Source organism: Martes martes (assembly GCF_963455335.1).
Source record: "Martes martes genome assembly, chromosome: 9".
Classification (NCBI taxonomy): domain Eukaryota; kingdom Metazoa; phylum Chordata; class Mammalia; order Carnivora; family Mustelidae; genus Martes; species Martes martes.
The window spans coordinates 116,382,532-116,403,565 of NC_137896.1; the positions used below are offsets into that span (position 1 = coordinate 116,382,532).

Genomic DNA, 21,034 nt, shown 5'->3' on the forward strand with positions numbered 1-21,034 from the left:
GGGCTCTTCCCCTGTAGCATAAACCACTGGGTGTGACGGTGTCACCCCCCTGGAAACTGGGGCTCAGGGAGCAAGTGCAAGAAAACGCTGACCCTCTGCTTCTGCCGCTGCTGGGACCGTGGAAGTCCTATCTGTGAATCGGGAGCCTAACGTCTTCCATCAGCATCTATGAAACGGTGGCAATCTAACTTGTCAGCTTACACACGTAGGGTAAAATCTCAGATCCTTCACAGTTCTTGACAGAATGCTACAAATTTAAAATCAATGTTCTGGGTAACCTTTTCCTAAAATCCTGCAATGCCACCATGTGTCAAAATAGCATATTGCCATTCAAAATACACAAACATGGTTTCATTCAACGGGCTTCTATATTTAAAATTAAAATAACTGAAAATGCAAAGAAAGCTAATCTTTACTTTTGGAAACACAATATTAAGTCTAGATTGGAATGAATATGTAAATACACAAACATGTATTTTTAAGGTCCCAGGGTGCACAGAAGCTTTTTCTTTTTCCCTTGAACTGGTTTGTTGACTTCTCTCTCTAAGCCACTCAGATAAAGGCTATGTCCTGTGAACTCATTTTAAGAATATCTACTTACCCAAAGGATACAAAAATACTGATTCCAAGGGGCACATGCACCCCAATGCTTATAGCAGCATTATCAATAATAGTCAAATTATGGAAAGAGCCCAAGTGTCTATCAGTTGATGAATGGTTAAAGAAGGTGTGGTATAAACCCCCTGGAATATTACTCAGCCATCAAAAAGAATGAAATCTTGCCATTTGCCACAACGTGGATGGAACTAGAGTGTATTACGCTAAGTGAAATAAGTCAGGCAGGGAAAGACAAATATCATATGATTTCACTCACATGTGGAATTTAAGAAACAAAACAGATGAATATAGGGGAAGGGAAGGCAAAAAAAGGGAGAGGGGGAAGCAAACCATAAGAGACTCTTAACTATAGAGAACAAACTGAGGGTTGCTGGAGGGGATGCTGGAGGACGGGCTAGACGGATGAGGGGAACTAAAGGAGGGCACTTGTGATGAGCACTGGGTGTCACATGTAAGCGAGGAGTCACTGAATTCTACATCCGAAGCCAATTTTACTTCGTATGTCAACCAGAATTTAAATAAAAGCTTGGAATAAAAAAAAAAGGAATATCCTTAGCAAAAATCTAATCCTGGTATTTTCTCTCTGTTACTGAGCACTCCTGGCAATCAGTGCGAGCGGAGCTGGAGAACGACAATGAACTTTAACATGAGGCAATTTAGAACACAGCTGGCAAGGAGACATCGCGGACGACAGGTAGCCTGAGTCCAGTCGGTGCTTCCACCGCTGGTGGGCTTCGCCGGCGCCACAGCTAACCAACGTCCCCAAGAACCGGTCATCAGGAACTACCCACATTTACAATTTTAAGCCTTTTGTATTCTGAAGGCCTCAAACTGAGCCGAGAGCACAGAGACAGGTTACCTGGAGCAAAGTTTGTTGTCCCGAAGAACTTCACGGTGCCGACTCTCTGGCCCACCACCAGCACTCGGTCTCCGAGGTGGGGCTCTCCTGCACAGCGGCCGTTATTTGCTACACAGGCTCCTGAGGAACTCAACCCTGTTTAGTTGGTGGGTGGGGGAAGGGGCAGGGCACAGGAAAAGAGAAGGGAAAAAAGCGAAGGGGAAGAAAAAAAAAAAATCCAACCTCAAAAAGCATATTAGCCAAAAAGTCACCACGTGCTCTCCAGTCTAGCTATTGAGAGATTTCAGTGTATGACCCTTTCCTGATGTACGCCCCCCACGGCTGCGGTTCTCATGTGGGGGTCAAAACATTCAAAGAACTTGGGAGGGGTTTCCTGAGCACCTGACACACACGGTTCCTGGTAAAGCATTGATTTTACCCAGATTTCCCGGGGTGCACTGCTAGAACAGAGGCCAATGCTCCTTTTCTGTAAAGGGCCAGGGAGCGAGGATATGAGGCAGTGCAGGCCATGCCGTGTCTATAGGAACTATTCAGCTCTGCTACCCCAGCAGGAAAGCACGGCGTATGTTCCAGTAAAACTTTATAGAAATAGGCGGCAGGTTGGATTTGGCCCTTGGGCTGTATTGTATCCCTGTTCTGCTAAAGTGCTGGAATCAGAGTCGTTCACTGGGACTCGGTGTGAATTATACATACAGGAATGCGATCTGAACCTGAAAAGTGTCCACTTAGCTCAAACTGATTTCCCTATTAGGAATCAAACCACTCTCCCTCACCTTGATTGAAACCTAATCCCTGAAATGCCCACTATTAAACGTCAGAGGTCCTAGAGAAATACTGTCTGGAAAGCTGTTCAATTATAACAGAGAAAAAGTGGGCCCTTGAGGCTTCTCCCATCAGTCCATAAACTGACTTGAGCTATCACCGGGGAGGGCCTACAGAAGCCTCTGTGAAGGCAGGGGACAGAGGGTAAGTCACATCGCCAACAGGAGAGAGACTAACGCCATGGCAACAAATGAGGAACACAAACCCAGGGAGAGGGCAGGTGTGGATAAAGTGCTATACTAAAAAGTCCTAGGTCCTCATAATAACTAATATTTCCAACGCACTTCACAGTTTACAAAGTGCCTTCCATAGAATTATAACTACAGGTAAGACACAAACCCAAATATTAACTAAGACATGGTGTTCACAGGCAGTCGATGGCACAGCCCAATTAGAGCCCAAGCCCTATGAGCATAAGTCCTCAGGCGGGTCCCCAGGCTAGGACAGCACCTTCGACCATGGGGTACAACGATGCTGAGAACACACACATCCTCCCTCACCTCCGCCACGCCCTGAATCTCATCTTTCTGCCCCTCCTTAGCCTCACTTCCCAGTACGTCTGCATCCCTCAGATGCAAATGTGCGGAGAAAGCAGAGTATCTACTCACTCTAGAAAAGTGTGCTAGGGAAACGTCTCTGAGGTCCTGAACATGGGGCTTCCTCTCACAGGCCTCCCGTTCTCGCTCCCTCCCCTTCTAAAAGGTCTTTTGCTCATTTTAACTGACAGGTCTCTTCATCCACTACCATCTAAGCCTACATCAGGCTTAAATTTATAAAAAGAGAAAAAAATATGTAGGTAGTAAGGTTGATCACATCGATGCTGCCACTGAGGGCTCCTCCCCATCACCGTACAGTATTTTAAAGAGAAAAAAAATCCTGTCACAAACATTGTCTATAACTGAATATTGCTTCAGTACAACTTTGGCTAAAAGTATGTGAACAAGAATCTGGTCATTATTATGAGGGTCACTGAGAACAATTCAGGCCAAAACGGTTTCATTTCCTCTCCAGACAAGTTTGCCATGGAGCCAAGTAAGTGAGGGGCAGGATGTTGCCCATGTGTCGACTCCGGCAAGGCGTCTGCTATGAAGCAATTTCTACGTCCTTATGCATAACTGGAGAAAGGTGGACTGAGCTAGGTTACGCAGGGCTCGCCACATCCCAATGGGTCACCATCATCAACATGTCAGGAGAACCACTGACCCTCTCCTGCCCAGGGTTAAACGAGGACTTGAACTTCAAATATGAAGACAACACAAAAGTATGTGGGAAAGCTGGTACTCAAGGTGTAAGCCACCAAACGCGGCAGGATGAACGCTCCCACGCCCAGCTGGATGCGAACTCAGGTAAGGGCCCGTGGGGAGGCAGCAACATGAAGGGCCCCGGCCGGAGGCTCCCTCAGAGCCAGGACAACAGCGTGGCCGCCGCATGGGAGGAGAGGCCTGACACTGTGCTTGTGCCCGCAGTTCAGCTCTCTACGGGCTGGCCATGACGGGTCTGGAGACCCGGGAGCAGGAGGAAGAGCAGAAGGTCCCTGGGACGGAGGCAAACCGGAACGGCAGCCAAGGAAGCAGCAGACCGACCGCAGGCTAGAGCCCAGGTGGGCCCCTTCGAAACTGCCGTCAGGCCCCAGTGACTTACCTCCCTAAGCCTCGGGTCCCTCATTCATACAGTGAGGATGAGAATAAGGGTACCTACCCATGGGTTTGAGAATTAAGTGACATAAGGTATGTAAAGTACTTAGAATAGAACCTGAAATAGTAAGTATACAATACACGTTAGTTATTATTACATCTAGATTAGAAAACAGATGAGAAAGTTAATAACCGTATGGTTTCCACATATCTGAGGATCTATCATCAAGTTCTAAAATGAACCTTAAAGGGTCAGAGGCGTTACATGCGTGTCGAAGGGAAGAAGTCAGTGCAGACAAGGAACACGGCGGGAGCACGGGGGAGGAAGGCAGGGAGACCGAGGACGCTCACAAGGGGGGAGGGGCATGGGAAAGACAGAAGAGGACAAGTAGTTCAATCTGACTGAAGTAAAAGTTTCCTTCTACACATTTAAAAAGAGCAAATCTACTTACAAACAAACCAAGATAAAAAACACCAAGAAAGCCTGGTTGAAAAAGCCATAGATACCAGCACTGGCTCTAGAGGAGACAGACGGGCTTTTGCTCATTGTCTTCTTGTTATTGCCACGTGCATTCAGTTTCTTGGGGTAGCTCGGTTTGTGTTCCAAAGACGATGTGGAGGAGGAGCTGCTGAGGGAGCCAAGCAGGGTACCTAAAACCGGTGAAGGAGAAGAGCGCATCGCGGTGTGGACCGTAAGAAGTGAACCAACAAGATGACTTTCCAGGTGAATCCCTCTGAAACCCTCCATTTAGCTTTCTCAGCTGTGGATCATCTAGTGTTGAATTAAATGCCTGGTTTCATCCAACTGTCCTGCAGTTCATACAGACAAGACTTTACCACGCAAGCAATTGTACCGTGAGGATTCCCACTGCATGAGGACACTCTCACAGGAAAGCACCTGTCACATCCAGGTTCACTGAAATCGACTACCTCCTTTGCTTCCCATGCTCTCTCTCACCTCCCACTCTAGATGGCTTAGTAGAATCCAGTCTTATTTACACTTAGAAAGTCTTTCTCACAGGGTGCCTGGACGGCTCCACGGGTTAAGCCTCTGCCTTCGGCTCAGGTCATGATCTCAGGGTCCTGGAATCGAGCCCCGCATCAGGCTCTCTGCTCAGCAGGTAGCCTGCTTCCCACCCCACCCCCGCCGTCTTCTCTGCCTACTTGTAATCTCTGTCAAATAAATAAAATCTTTAAAAAAAAAAAAAAGTCTCTCTCACCTCCCAGTCTAGATGGCTTAGTAGAATCCAATCTTATTTACACTTAAAAAGTCTATTAATTTGTTTTAAGATAAAAAAGGGTAGTATTAAAATGTTTTGAGTTAACCTGAAGGCAAGCAGGAATACTCCTGAATGTGCTGTTCATGCTCTAGTCACCCAGTGATTTGACAGCTGAAGACAATTTTAAACATTTTTATCAAACCGTCTACACTTGGAGTTTCCTTTTAGTCTCCCATTTAATTTAACCTGGTAGCTCTCTATTAAGCATACACAGAGGCACAACACAGCATTTTATACCAAAACCACGTATACACTTTTCGATGAGCTGCTTAATGTATTTCCGAGGGTAATTTTTTACTGCAATGATTTTTCTCTCAAAAACGTTTAAACTTAGCCCCCATATAAGCTTTATCACTATGTCATTTTAAAGTCCCATCAGTAAATTAAATTTTTAGAATGGACGTTATAAAATTATTTTACCATCTTTCTCTGTTACAGGTTTCAGCTCTTCCCCAGGAGGCAATGAAAGTGTTGATTCAGAAGCACTCTCTTTTTTTGAGGTCATTAATCCTAGCACATAGAAATAAGACACTTTCAGCAAGAAAGAACGTCAACATTAAACATACAAATGTGCTTGCTGTTTAAAGTACAGATATCCCTTGTTATCTAAATCTTCTCCACTTCTGGAAACATGCCAGACAGTAAATTCACAGACAGCAGGGGCCAGTCCAAGATTTCATTACATGAAGGGGTGGTGGTGGGGAGAATGCATTCTTAGCCCCTCTGAAAACGTCAATCAATTTCCTCAAATACCACCAAGGTCTCTTTTAGACCTATTTAACAATCCACTAAGGAATTCTAAATACTATAAAACAGTATTTAAAGCCCAGCTACCTAGCTGTTTGACACTTCACGCACTCATTAGTGTGTCTGCACAAGGCCAGCGGGTGGAGCGAAGCTCACGCAGCTGGAGGACAACCACAGCACACGCACCAGGCCTGGCCACGACTTACAGACTTCACTCACGTGTCTGCAAATCAGCTACAGCAGACTTCCTACCTGGGGAATTCTGGGTAAAAATGTTTGCTGACCATTGTAGCCACTCGCCACGAAAGCTAACATTAGACAGTGAGGAGCCCCACACTCTCTGCCCTTGGCGCTCTAACAATGACCTCCGCGCTACCACCACACCCAAGCGTCACAAACAGGCTCACTCACGAATAACTAACGCTTCGCCTCCCTCGTGAAGACTTCTGTTTCCAATTCTACAGAACCAGATTATTTAACTAGGAAACCTAACGGACTACGCCCAGTTTTAAATTCCATCAAGCACCCATTTCGATTCTTCCTGGTTAGGAAGCATCTGAGTGAAGGGCTGTCGCACTCTGAGCCTCACCAGCATGAGCGAGACATCATCCCCGCCTGAAGGGAGCACCTTTTCAATTCAGAATGGTAGGATGATGTGAGCATGAAGAACTAAAATATGAGGACATTTATTGATAAGCACAACACAGAGGAAAGAGGGAATAATTGTGGTTACAAAGATAAATTAATGCCTCGCCGAGGAGATCACATTCTGAGATAGGTCTTGAAGGACAGATAAGACTTCCGGGGCGCCTGGGTGGCTCAGTCAGTTAAGTGTCTGTCTCCAGGTCAGGTCATGATCTCAGGGCCCTGGGATCAAGCCTCACATCGGGCTCCCAGCTCAGCAAAGAGTCTGCTTCTCTCTCTCCTTCTACCTCACCCGCCCCCGCCACGGTCCCTCTCTCTCTTTCTCAAATAAATAAATAAAATATTTTAAAAAGAAAAGACAAGGGGCGCCTGGGTGGCTCAGTGGTTTAAGCCGCTGCCTTCAGCTCAGGTCATGATCTCAGGGTCCTGGGATCGAGTCCCGCATTGGGCTCTCTGCTCGGCGGGGAGCCTGCTTCTCTCTCACTCTCTCTGCCTGCCTCTCTGCCTACTTGTGATCTCTCTCTGCCAAATAAATAAAATCTTTAAAAAAAAAAAGAAAAGAAAAGAAAAGACAAGACTTCTTCCAGAGCATACTGGAGGTATGTATGTTCAGAAAGAACTGAAGATAGGCATTCTAGATGGACAAAAAGAAAAGAAAAATCTTAAGGACAGGGTCAGAGACAAACGAGTAGCGTGGCTGGAATAGAGAGTACTTTTGGGACTTGGGAGAAGACAGACTGGGTAGACAGGTCAGGGAGAAATCTCAGGGAGGACGGTGCCAGATAAGGACCTGGTCCTCTTGTGGAAGGAATGTGCCTCTGATGGACTTGGTGAAGGAGGGCTGGCATGGACAGAGGAGAAAATAACGTCACCCTGACAGCAAAGTTTAGAAGGAAGCGAGAGGGGCAGAAGTAGGAAGAACAGACCAGGGAGAGATTCTTACAAAAGGCAGAATGAGGACCAGAGTAACAACAGCAGGAAATGAATGGGGGTTGGGTAAGAGAGACTGTGCAGGCCCCCCACAGAGCGCGTTTCTTATTTTTCAGTTTTAACATGTCCATTTGGTTCTTTCTTATTTGAATTTTTTAACTGAGTCCCTGGAGATTCACATGCAGTTGTATAAAGTAATACAGGGAAATCTCTTGCATCCTTTGCCCAATTTCCACAGAGGTAATTTTTTACATAACTATAGTATAATCCCACAAGCAGGATGCCAACATTGGTACAATCCACCAATCTTAGGTCGCCCCAGTTTTAAACCAAACTCCTCTGTGTGTCCGTGCACGCACGCGTGTGCACTCACACACCATTTGGTTCTTTTTTATATCCTCATTTCTCTGAACTTTCTTTCCACTTATTTCAAGAGTATTAACATTAATTCTTAAAGAACATTTAATGTATTATTTAAAGTCTTTATCTATGTCATGTCTGTCCTGTTAGGGTTGGCAACCTTTAATTGTCTATTTCCTTGAGAGATGTTGAGATTTTCCTGGTTTTTCTATTTTGAGCCATTTGGGATTATATCCTATACGTTTTGAATATTATGTTGTGGGACTCTAGGTCTTATTTAAGTCCTATGGAGAATGTTTATTGTTTTGCTTTGTTTCATTTTGTTTTACGAAGGAGTCAGCCCAATCCAGTTCAGACTAGACATCCCTACCCACCTTCTGTGCACTGTGGTTCCAATGTCAGTTCAGTTTCCAAAGCCTTTTAGGGATCTTTCCCTTGTGATGTGCTATCCCATTGTGCCTAGGACCTGGGCGATGATCTACCCCAGAGGTCAAAGCCTGTGGTCAGATCCACACATGCACCACTGGAGAGCAAGCCCAGGAGTTCACACCCAATATTCTGAGATCACTTTCTTGAGCTCCCTCCTCTCCATGGTCTCCCTGCTACTTTCTTGCTCCGGGAGGCAACCCTTTCTGGTATCTGGGCAGGATGCCTAGGTTTTAGTTTCCCTGCTCAGTCATACAGTCTCCTGGGACTGACTCTGCCCCTGGAAACAAACAGAAGGCAAACGATTGGGGATTCCATCCACATTCTTGGGACCATGGTTTCTCTGGTCAGAGAAAAGGGTTCCCCTCCCATGGGGTTTCAGGTGCTTCACCACCAGCGCTGATGCACCAGGCAGGACTGCCAAGAAACCGGCATGGGAATGAACCAAAGCGGTGGGGAGGGGAGGGTAGCATGGAGACTATCATAAAAAAAGGGGTTTCTTCCATTTTCTGTCTAGCAGGGGACCCATTCCCTAATCCTTAGACCAGAAACAGAGGGCTTCTCTTTGGGCTTCCTCTCCAATAATGACTGTGAACTTCTGGGATTCAGGTCAAAAGGATACCATTTACTAATGCATCAAAAAGTATGAACTACCTAGGAACAGACCTAACAAAACTGGTACAAAAATAGCTGTAGAGAAAATCAGAAAATCTTACTGACATATTTTTACAGGACCCAATTAAATATAGCAATATTCCAAGCTTAGAATTTAAAGACTGAATATTGTAAAGATGTCAGTTCTTCCCAAATTGACTTATGGTTTAAATGCAAAACCAATAAAACTTTAGTAGATATTTTTTTAAAGAAACTTAACAGCTTATTCTAAAATTTATATGGAAGTGTGATTTATAACGATCCAAACAGGCAAGACACTGTTTAAGAATATGGTAGGAAGCTTTCCTCTACTAGATATCAAGATTTATTTGTTAAAAACCATAGTAGTTAGGAAGTATGGACTGACATAGAAATATTCAAATAGCTCAATGGAAGACAGCAGAAAGGCCAACCAATTCTTGGACAAAGTCCTTGAATCATAGTGGAAAGCCTTTTTGCTTCAGCCACTGATACATTAGCAAGTGCTTACTGAGCACGTATTTTGTACGAGGTACTACTACAGTGAATACAAAAGTACAGAATACTCTTACATTCCATTTAAAGTTTAAAATTTTGCTGAGAGGATAAAGGATCTGCACAAAATGAAGCAACTGGAGGACAAGACCCAAACTAACAAATAATTGTGTGTTGTGGATACAAGCGTACACAAAGGTAGATGGAAGAAAGGCATCAAAGTGATCTGGGTCCCCAGGGAACTTTTCTTGGAGAAGCAGCGTCCAAATAAGGAGGTAAACCACAGCTAGGGCCTCAAAAGACAAAAGTGAAATCACTGCACTCGGAGAAAAAGCACGAGACAAAGTATGGAGGGAAGAGTGAGGACAAGCAGCCACAGCTCAATCACGACATAGCCAGAGACCCTGTTACACACAGCAAGGATTCGGACTGCCAGTCTAAAGAGTCGGTACTTCTTCTGATTAAAAAAGAAGTCAAGGGGGCGCCTGGGTGGCTCAGTGAGTTAAAGCTTCTGCCTTTGGCTCAAGTCATGATGATTCCAGGGTCCTGGGATGGAGCCCTACAGTGGGCTCTCTGCTCAGCAGGGAGCCTGCTTCCTCCTCTCTCTCTGCCTGCCTCTGTGTACTTGTGATCTCTGTCTGTCAAAAAAAATAAATAAAATCTTTTAAAAAAATAAAAATAAAGAAGTCACTAAAATTCTCGAACAGGTGAGGAACAAAAAGCTGGTTGTGTTTATAAGGATTTATCCGAGGTCTAAAATCGAGCGTGGAGGTTAGATGAGGGGGTGAGGAAGCTATGCATGTGGTAGGAAAGAAAGGAACAAATGTAAAATTCTCTTGTCAGGAATCAAAATAATAAACCATGACTGATGTCTAAAAACATGTAAGATGCAGATTTTATTCAATTCAGGTTCCAGAGTTATCTAACAAAAAAATGTGAAGCACACTAAGCATAAGGCAGTCTGCAAGGGAAATAAAAAAAAAAAAAACCCGCTGAAGAAGAGATTTAACCTTCTGGTTTGACCTACCAGTGTTTACTTTTGACGTTACATGAGTTACATCAATTTTCTGGGACCTGATGAGAGCCACAGCTTTTCCAGAAGAAGTGTGTGCTATATTCTTCCTTCGATCTTTTGCCTTACTTATCTTTGAAAGCGGTGCAAAAATACCTGAAGGGGGAATGGAGAGATGAGTTAGTGTGAAGCAATGAGAAGCATTTCAGATAAAGGGTCAAGTACAACCATTCGGTAATATAAATCTTTAAGTTCTTTTTTAGTGCCTACCAGGTGTCCTGTAGGGCAAGACAGGAAAAAAATGAGATGCAGTACTTGCCCTCAGAGAGCTTACAATCTAGCTGTCAAGACGAACCACATACACAGCAATTTAAGAATCACATACAAGATGCATAATCAGGTATTACGTGAAATTCAGGGATAAGAGAAATGAGTGAACCTAATAGTTTTCCATCATAGTAATTTCTGATTAAGCCGTTGGCAATTGTAAATTTGTACGATCTTACTGGAAGACAAAAATTTCTAACCTAAGCCACTTTGTGGAAATAAATGATAAGGAAATAGAGATGTGCACAAAAATTACAAAGTTACGCTTGTACGGTATAAGTAAAAGACAGATTTCAAAAGCCAGAACAATTTCTCATTTACTACTACTATGATCCAATTACACTTTTGGAAATTAATTATGAAAAAATAATCCATGTGGAAGGAAAAGACTGCATACCTGAGTATATCATCATCACAATGTCATTCATAAGTAGGAGAAAACAAGTATGTGGCAATAGGATGAATGAATGAACTATACTCATGAACTATTACATCACCATCAATAAATAAAACCATAAAAACTGAAAATACAGAAAAGCATGAAAATTATCAAGAAAATAAAAATGAAATTATATAGTTGATTACATTATGATCATATCAGAGAAAAGTTTTATGTGTGGATGTAAGAAATACTGTAAAAAACTGAAAACCAAAACATATTTATGGGAACAGTCAGATTACTCTTGAATTCTCTTTCAAATTTGTCATTAATGCATTATAATGTTGTTTAATGAATTTTTTTTTCTTAATCTGTGGAAGGTTACATGGTTTTTCTTTCAAGGTCTTAGTAGAAAATTTCCACACAGTATTATTCCACATAATATCTTCAATATTTATATAAAGTAAATATTTAGTTCTATGGCTTTAAAAGATTTCTATAGCATATAAAACCCCACACCTAATATAAGTTCTCATTCTTCCTGTTTTTTAATGAAATAAATCATTTGGAAGATCAAAACTAAATTTAGAGCTATGACTAGCTCCAACTGAAGACCAAAGTGCATGCAGAACATGGGCTAAAGGTCCTAGTAAGTAACTCATGCTCATCAAAGTACCGATGGGACTTTGCTCAGATCTTGACATATAATCGTAAAGCTTAACTAAAATAAACACATAGGGAAGAATTATTTTTAAATAGAAGAATAACACATTTCTAGATAAACATGGCCCCCATTTTACCACAACTCCTCCCCAAACTCCACCAAATTATTAGTAAGGAATAAAAACAATATAAACTCTGAAGAAAAAAGAAAATGATTTAAAAAGAGGGGAAAAAATACTAAAAGCTGCTAAAGAGAGGGGGGGAAAGTCAAACACAGAAGAAAGATTTTGCAACTTTTACACAGCAACACTGGGAACTCAAGATAGTAGCTGACAAACCAAGAGCCCAGAAGCCACATCCTGCCTGCCACCTCTTGTCGTCAAGTCCCAGTGGCACCCAGGTGTTTACACACAGTCTACAGCTGCTTCTTCACTACAACAGGACAGCTGAATAGCTGAGTGAGATGACTAAAATACTTCCTCTGGCCTTTTACGGGAAGTTCGCCAAACTCCATCACATGTCAGAATATCACCTTCTAAATACTAAGAGAATATGAGTTCCAGCCTAACATGCCTTATCCCATCAAACTATTGTATGAAGTGTGAGGGTAGAAATAAACATATTTTTGGAATGGAAGGCTTCAAAAAATTAATCTCCCATGAGCCCTTTGTCAAACAGCTACTAGAGGATGTGCTCCACCAAAACAAAGAGATAAACCAAGAGAAAAAATGACTTAGAATAATGAAGGGGCCCAATCTTCCTCCTCACAGTATGAAGACAGTAGAGGTTTAAAACTGGAAAAATCAGGGGCGCCTGGTGGCTCAGTGGGTTAAAGCCTCTGCCTTCGGCTCAGGTCATGATCCTGGGGTTCTGGAATCGAGCCCCGCATTTCGCTCTCTGCTCAGCGGGGAGCCTGATTCCTCCTCTCTCTCTCTGCCTGCCTCTCCACCTACTTGTGATCTCTGTTGCACAAATAAATAAAATCTTAAAAAAAAACCAAACTGGAAAAATCAGGGGTGCCTGGCTGGCTCAGCCAGTAGAGCATGTGACTCGTGATCTCTGGGTTGTGAGTTTGGTCCCAAGTCAGGTGTGGAGATTACTTAAAAACAACATCTTTTAGGGGCCCCTGGGTGGCTTAGTCTGTTAAGCAGCTACCTTCAGCTTAGGTCATGATCCCAGGGTCCTGGGATTGAACCCTGCATTGGGCTCCCTGCTCTGCTTCTCCCTCTTTCCCTCTGTCCCTCCCCCTCACTTGTACATGCTCTCTCTCTCAAGTAAATATTTTTTTTAAAAACCTTTATTTAAAAAATAAAAAAAAATCTTTAAAAGAATAAAAATAAAATTGGAAAAATCAAGAGAGATTCTTGTATTATTAACAAATATAAATATTAATATCAGAAGATACAACTAGAGACATTGAAATGGTTCTTACCTCAAAAGGGCAGGACTCAGGGTCAGGGAAGGACAAGCCAGGAAAGGATTTAACTAATGTTTTTAATAAACCTTATGATATAATTTGACTTATGTATTCACTTTGGTAATAATAATTAAAACACATAAAAATAATTAAAACACATTAAAATTTATTATAAAAATTTTCATAATTGCTAAAACTTAGAAGCAACCAAGATATCCTTTAATAGATGAATGGGTAAATAAATTGTAGTACATCCAGACACTGGACTATTATTCAGTGCTAAAAAGACATGAGCTATCAAGCCATGAAAAGACATGAAGAAAACTTAAATGCAAATTACACAGGGAAAGAAGCCAGTTTGAAGAGGCCAGGTTAGTACTATAGAATTCCAATGCTAGGACAGTCTGGAAAAGACAAAACTAAGAAGACAGTAAAAAGAGCAGTGGCTGCAAGGAGTTGAGCAGGGAGGGGAGGAACAGGCAGAGCACAGAGGATTCTCAGGGCAGTGACGATACTACGTATGATACCGTAGTGATAGAGAGATGTCATTAAACACTTGTCCGAAACCAAAGAACATCCACCACTAAGAATGAACCCCGATGTAAACTTTGGACTCTGATGATGACGAGTCAGTGTAGGTTCCTCTGTGTTAAGAAGTGTACCCTCCGGTAAAGGGACACTGATAATGGGAGTGGCTCTGCATGCATGGGAATGGGGAATACAAAGGAAATCTCTGCACCTTCCTCTCAATTTTGTTTTGAACCCAAGGGGCTCTAAAAAAAAAGTCTAAAAATTATAAAATTTCTACAGTTGAAAAAATCTAATATGGATGAGAATCAACAGATCAGTTGTACAAAATAATACTGAAACAAACTATAGCATTTACAAGAATTTATAATAAAGGAAGCACAGCAAGCCAAAGGAAAAACAATGTGGGGGGGTAGAAATCTGTTGCTGAGAAGAGACAAATTCTTTGGTTTCTGCTGAGGGCAACTCTCATTTTTCCATAATCCAACACATGATCCTTGCCCCCCAAAACTTGGCTTTAAGCATGTGAAAGGGATAGAAACAAGGTCCTTGGGGCATCCAGCTTTGTCCTCATCAAGCATGGACAGCCTTGGGATGATGATATCTGGGGGGCAACATACATTCTGTTACCCGCTAAGCCTTTCCCATGACTCTGACATGGGCCCTGTACGTTGTTAGCAGTTTTGATCCTCGCTCTCAGTCTGCTCGACAGCTGCCACAATTAGCTAACGCAGGAAAGTTAAAATCAAATTCTTAACTGAATTCCACATAACCACCCAGATATATGGCAAATGGGTTAAATAATTAAGTGTTAAAAATTAAAACATTCAAAAGAATAAAATATATAGTTTTAAATTAATCCTTGGATTAGAAAGAACTATCTAAGCATAAAAGCAATGTTAAGAAATTATAAAGAAAAGTCTTTTAACTACATAAAACTCTATGCCAAAACATTGCAAATAAAGTTCAAAGGCAAATGACAAACTGAGTAAAATATCATGTGGTAACTGTAAGTTTAACATCTTAAATATGTATTTGTATTTCTAAAGTTTTGAAAAACCCACTAATATCTCAATTATTTCATGAGCATGTAATATGAACAATTATTTCTTAGCAATTGCCAGGATAACACACAAACACATATACAAAATATATATATATGTTAATATGCATATGATATTAATATACATGTATACTTTAATGTGCATATTAACATGTATATATATACAAAATATATATATTGTATAATATATGCTTATTAACATATATATAAGACACAAAGCATTTTAAGTGTTTTATTTCACCGTAATCAGAGAAATATGAATTCAAACAGAAATTTTTGCCCATCAAATTAAAGGAAATGGAGCCATTAAAAATCACATTTTCAAACAGTATTCAATGATTTGGAGAAATTATAATAGCATGTCAAGTAAAAATACAAAATATATAACTATATATCAACCAAAATTTTGCAAAAAGAATTAAGCAGAAGAAACATACGGGTGATTTTTATTTTCTTCTTTTAATCTTTTTTATGGTTTTCACATTTTATACAATAAATATTTTTATAGGCAAAAAAATGATGCTCCATCTTAAGTGTATGACAAAAGGAAAATGGTAATTTTGATAAATTCATAACAGCTAGCAAATAGCTACCATTTGTTGAGTACTTACAGGGAATTAAGCACTGTTCAGGGTGTTTTATACATTTATCAACACATTTAATCCTCATACAAACTCTTGAGGTATTATTGGCCCCATTTTACAGAAGACAAACTTCTATAGAAGAGGCACAAGAAGAGAATTAAGATCACATAACTGGTAGGTGGAGAGGCTGATTCACACCCAAGCAAGGACTTCAGCTTAGACCAGAGGACCATCTGTGGAGCTACAACTGAAATACTGTGCAAACAGGGAAGTTAATGTTCTAGAAGAATATTTCATGGCAAGGAAAAATAGTCACAACATAGCAAGTGACAAATTTAATTCAATATGTCAAGGAGTCTGTATGTGTGTATGTATGTGAGAGAGAGAAAGAATATGAATTTAAAGAAACGTCTGTCAGAAAGAGAAAGAATCATCCCACCTCAGAATACAGTTATAAAGTTCGCTTCACTTGCTTTTCCAAGTTTTCAAGTTTTTCAACCCCCCGAGTTCTGTACTTCCTTGATAACAAAGTCGCTCCCTCAGTCACGACAGCCCCTGAGCAGGACTTATGGAAGGTCACGGAGCCCGATGTACTCTTGCTGAGTCACCATCTCCCAATCACTATACTGCTCACAGCAGGGAAAGAGCAGCCCCTTCATTAACTACATAGATAACCAGGAGAAAAGCTCTACTTAAAAAACAATTGAAGAGTAGGGATGTCTGGGTGGCCCAGTTGGTTAAGCTTGGTTAAGCATCCAGCTCCTGATTTCAGCTCAGATCATGAACTCAGGATCATGAGATTAAACTCCACATTGGGCTCCGGGCTCTGCGAAGAGTCTGCTTGGGGTTCTCTCTCCCCTCTCCCTCTGCCCCTCCCACTGTCTCCAAATAAATAAATAAAAATCTTTTTTTAAATACTATAAAAATAAAAATAAATAAAAGTAAATTTGATTATCTTAAACTAATTCTCATTAAATTAGATAATATCTACCTTACCATATTTGGGGGCACATTTAAAGTACTGGATTTTCCCAACACTTCCATTGTTTTTCCCTTCTGGTTCATCCAGCTCAATGCCAGCCCACTGCCCACTTGCAAATTCAGTTGTTCCACAAAATCTTAATGTTCCAACCTAAAGAAAACATAAATCAGAATAAATTTTGAGGATTACTAGTAATTCTAAATGTGCCACTCTTGCAACTTTACCAGGGAAGTTTTTAAAAACCATTCTCTCAAAGTAGACTCTAGAAGAGGAATATTACCAGGGATAAAAAGAGGTATTATATAATGATAAGAGTCAATTCACCAAAAAGAATCCTAAATCCGTATGCACCTAACGACTGATTTTAGAAAATCTCCAAACATTTGGAAATTGAAAAATATACTGCCAAATAACCCACGATGAAAGAGAAAATCACAGAGAAATTTAAAAACATTTTAAATTGAGTGAAAATGATAACACAATATACAAAAAATTATAGGATGAAGCAAAAGCAGTGCTTAGAGGGAAATTTATAGCATGAAACACTTGTATTAGAGAAGGTCTCAAGTCAATGACCTAAAATTTCACATTAAGAAACTAGAAAGTGAAGACCCAAAGCAAGCAGGAGAGAAACAGTAAAGATAAGAAATTACAGGGCACCTGGGTGGATCAGTCAGTTAAGTGTCTGCATTCAGCTCAGATCATGATCCCGGGGTCCTGGGATCAAGCTCCACATCAGGCTCCCTGCTATGCAGTGAGCCTGCTTCTCCCTCTCCCTCTGTCCCACCCCCAGCTCATGCTCTCTCTCACTCTCTCAATCTCATAAATAAATAAAATCTTTTAAAAAAAGATAAGAAATTAAGAACAGAAAAAATAGAGAAAATCAATGAAAACAAAGGCTGGTTCTTCATAAGGAAGATAAGATTAATAAACTTATAGCTAGGGACCAAGAAAACAAAAGAGGGAGAAGACATAAACTACACACATCATGAGTGAAAACAGGACATCATGACGTTCCTTCAGTCTTTTAAAACATGGTAAGAAAATACTTTGACCCTGTGCCTATAAATTTAACAAATGAGATAAAAAGTTCCAACTCCTAGAAAGATGCAAACTGTCAAAGCTCACACCTGGATTATAGTTAAAAACCTTCCAAAAAACAAAAACAACAACAAACCCTTCAGAACCTTATGGACTTACTGGTGGATTCTACCAAAGAATTTAAAGGAAGAGTAATCATCACTACACAAACCTAGCATATAAAAGTGGAAGGACTAAATCTCAACTCATTCCCAGCATTACCTTGATACCAAAACCAGACACAAAGATCCTCAACAAAATAAGAGCAAATTAAATCCAGCAATATATAGAAAAATCAAATCCAACATCATACAGCAAATCAAATCCAGCATCATGGCCAAGTAAGGTTTGTCATGAGAAAGCAAGATTAAATCAATGCTTGAGAATTAATCAATATAATTTATTATATCATCCACATACTAAAAGGGTGATAGAAACTTATTCTCAATATGCAGGAAAGTCTTCAACAAATTTCAACATCCTTTCATGATAATTTTTTTTTTTAATTCTCAGCAAACCAGGATTAGACAGGAACTTCCAGAACTTAATAAATTAAGATACCCACAAAATCTATAGCTAACAATTATCACACTTAACAATGAAAGGCTGAGTGCTTTCTCCTTAATATTGGGAGCAGGACAAGTTTATCAACTCTTAGTACTTCTACTCATCATTAGACTGGAGGTCCTACGCAATGAAATTAGGCAAGAAAAACAAATGAAAGGCATTTCTGGAAAGAAATAAAACTGTCTCTACTCAGAGACAACATGATTATTTACATATGGTATCCCACACAAACAAAAAAGCCAAGAGAATTAATAAATTTAGCAAGGTTATAAGATATATGGTCAATATACAAAAATCAACTGTATTTTTACATGAAATTTCCAAAACACCACTATTTACAATAGCACCAAAGATCAAGAAAAACTTTGGTATGAATATAACAAAGTATAGCAATATCTAAGATATGCTTAAAATACGATTGGCAAGAAAGGAGTCAAACTTTCATTATTTGCAGACATGATACTGTACGTAGAAAACCCAAAAAGAGACTCCACCAAAAAAACTGCTAGAACTCATACATGAATTCAGCAAAGTTGTAGGATACAAAATCAATGTGCATAAATCTGTTGCATTTTTATACACAAGTAACGAAGCAGCAGCAAAGGAAATCAAGGAATTGATCCCATTTGCAATTGCACAAAAACACTAAGATACCTAGGAATAAATCTAACTAAAGAATTAAAATACCTGTACTCTGAAAACTACAGAATACTTATGAAAGAAATTGAAAAGGACACAAAGAAATGGAAAAGCATTCCATGTTCATGGATTAGAAGAACAAATATTGTTAAAATGTCTATACCAGGGACACCTGGGTGGCTCAGTCAGTTAAGTGTCTGCTTTTGGCTTAGGTCATGATCCCAGGGTCCTGGAATCGAGTCCCACATCAGACTCCCAGCTCCACAGGGAGCCTGCTTCTCTCTCCACTCTTTACACCCCACTCATCCTCTCTCTCAAATAAATAAATAAAATCTTTGGCAAACAAAAATTTTAAAAAACGTCTAGGGGTGCCTGGGTGGCTCAGTTGGTTAAGCTGCTGCCTTTGGCTCAGGTCATTATCCCAGGGTCCTGGGATCAAGCGCTGCATCGGGCTCCCTGCTCAGCAGAGAGCCTGCATCTCTGTCTCCCTCTACCTGCTGCTCTGCTTACTTGGGCTCTCTCTCTATCTCTCTGTCAAATAAATAAATAAAAATCTTTTTTTTAAAAAAAATGTGTATACTACCTCAAGCAGTCTACACATTTAATGCAATCTCTACCAAACTACCACCAGCATTTTTCACAGAGCTGGAACAAACAATCCCAAAATTTGTATAGAACTGCAGAAGACCCCGAATAGCCAAAAGCAATTCTGAAAAAGAAAAACAAAACTGGAGGAATCACAATTCCAGATTTCAAGCTACATTACAAAGCTATAATCATCAAGACAGTATGGTACTGGCATAAAAACAGGACACATAGGTCAATGGAAAAGCATAGAGAGCCCAGAAATGAACCCACAACTACATGGTCAACCAATTTTCAACAAAGCAGGAAAGAATATCCAATGGAAAAAAGACAGTTTCTCCAACAAATGATGTTGGGGAAAATGGACAGCCACATGCAGAAGAAGGAAACTAGACCACGTTCTTACACCAGACAAAAAAATTAATTAAAAATGGATAAAAGACCTTAACATGAAACAGGAAACCATCAAAATTCCAGAGAACACAAGCAGACACATCTTTGCCCTCAGCCATAGCAACTTCTTACTAGACATGTCACAACAGGCAAGGGAAACAAAAAGAAAAATGAACTATTGGGACTTCATCAAGAATAAAAGCTTCTGTCTGCACAGCAAAGAAAACAATCAACAAAACTAAAAGGCAGAATGGGAGAAGATATTTGCAAAGGTGACATGTCAGATAGAGGGCTAGTATCCAAAATCTATAAAGAATGTATCAAACTCAACCCCCCAAAAAACAAATAACCCAGTTAAGAAATGAGCAGATGACATGAATAGATACTTTTCCAAAGAAGACACCCAGATCACTAATGGACACATGAAAAGAGGCCCAACATCACTCATCATCAGGGGAAGACAAATCAAAACCATGATGAGATACCACCTCACACCTGTCAGAATGGCTAAAATTAACAACACAAAAACAACAGGTGTTGATGAGCATGAGGAGAAAGGGGATCCCTCTTGCACAGCTGGTGGGAATGCAAACTGATGCAGCCACTCTGGAAAACAGTATGGAAGTTCCTCAAAAGCTTAAAAATAGAAACACCCTACTATCCATCAATTGCACTATGAGGGATTTATCTAAAGATACAAAAACACTGATCTGAAGGGATACATGCACCCCAATGTTTACAGCAGCATTATTAACAATAGCCAAACCATGGAGAGAGCCCGAATGTCCATCAACTGATGAATGGATAAAGAAGATGTGGAATACAACTCAGTCCTAAAAAATGAAATCTTGTCATTTGCAACGATGTGGATGGAGCTAGAGTGTATCATGCTAACTGAAATAAGTCGGTTAGAGAAAAACAAATACTATATGATCTCACTCATATGTGGAATTTAAGAAAGAAAACAGATGAACATATAGGAAGAGGGAAAAGAAAAAAAAGAGAAGGAAACAAGTCATTAGAGATTCTTAATGCTAGAGAACAAACTGAGGGTTGATGGAGAGAGACAGATGGGGATGGGCTAGATGGGCTTTAAGGAGGGCACGTGTTATGATGAGCACTAGGTGTAAGTAAGTGCTGAATCACTGAATTCTACTTCAGAAACCAATATTGCATTCTATGTTAACTATCTGAAATTTAAATCGATAAATGTTTAAAACTACAAAACTGATGAAACAAATCAAAAACCTACTAAACAGAGATGTATTGCAACTTGCAATCTTTTTTATTGTATTTATTTATTTTAGAGAGAGAGAGTGAGCACAAGCAGGGAGAGGAGAAGAAGGAGAGGAAAAGAGAGAATCTC

At 40.4% G+C, this 21,034-nt stretch overlaps 1 protein-coding gene across 4 annotated transcripts in view; it reads right to left on the reverse strand.

Moving 5' to 3' along the window:
* Nucleotides 1–21,034, reverse strand: part of CLIP4 (CAP-Gly domain containing linker protein family member 4) — a 76,525-nt gene that overhangs the window by 30,683 nt on the left and 24,808 nt on the right. For 3 of the 4 annotated variants that reach the window (XM_080814151.1, XM_080814149.1, XM_080814150.1), the window contains exons 8-12: nucleotides 16,419–16,554; nucleotides 10,477–10,617; nucleotides 5,634–5,723; nucleotides 4,441–4,584; nucleotides 1,478–1,612 (exon numbers count right to left, since the gene is read on the reverse strand). In XM_080814151.1, the coding sequence (XP_080670277.1) occupies nucleotides 1,478–1,612; nucleotides 4,441–4,584; nucleotides 5,634–5,723; nucleotides 10,477–10,617; nucleotides 16,419–16,554 (646 nt within the window). The remainder of the gene's footprint in view (nucleotides 1–1,477; nucleotides 1,613–4,440; nucleotides 4,585–5,633; nucleotides 5,724–10,476; nucleotides 10,618–16,418; nucleotides 16,555–21,034) is intronic. The other variant, XM_080814152.1, reaches the window with a different exon arrangement.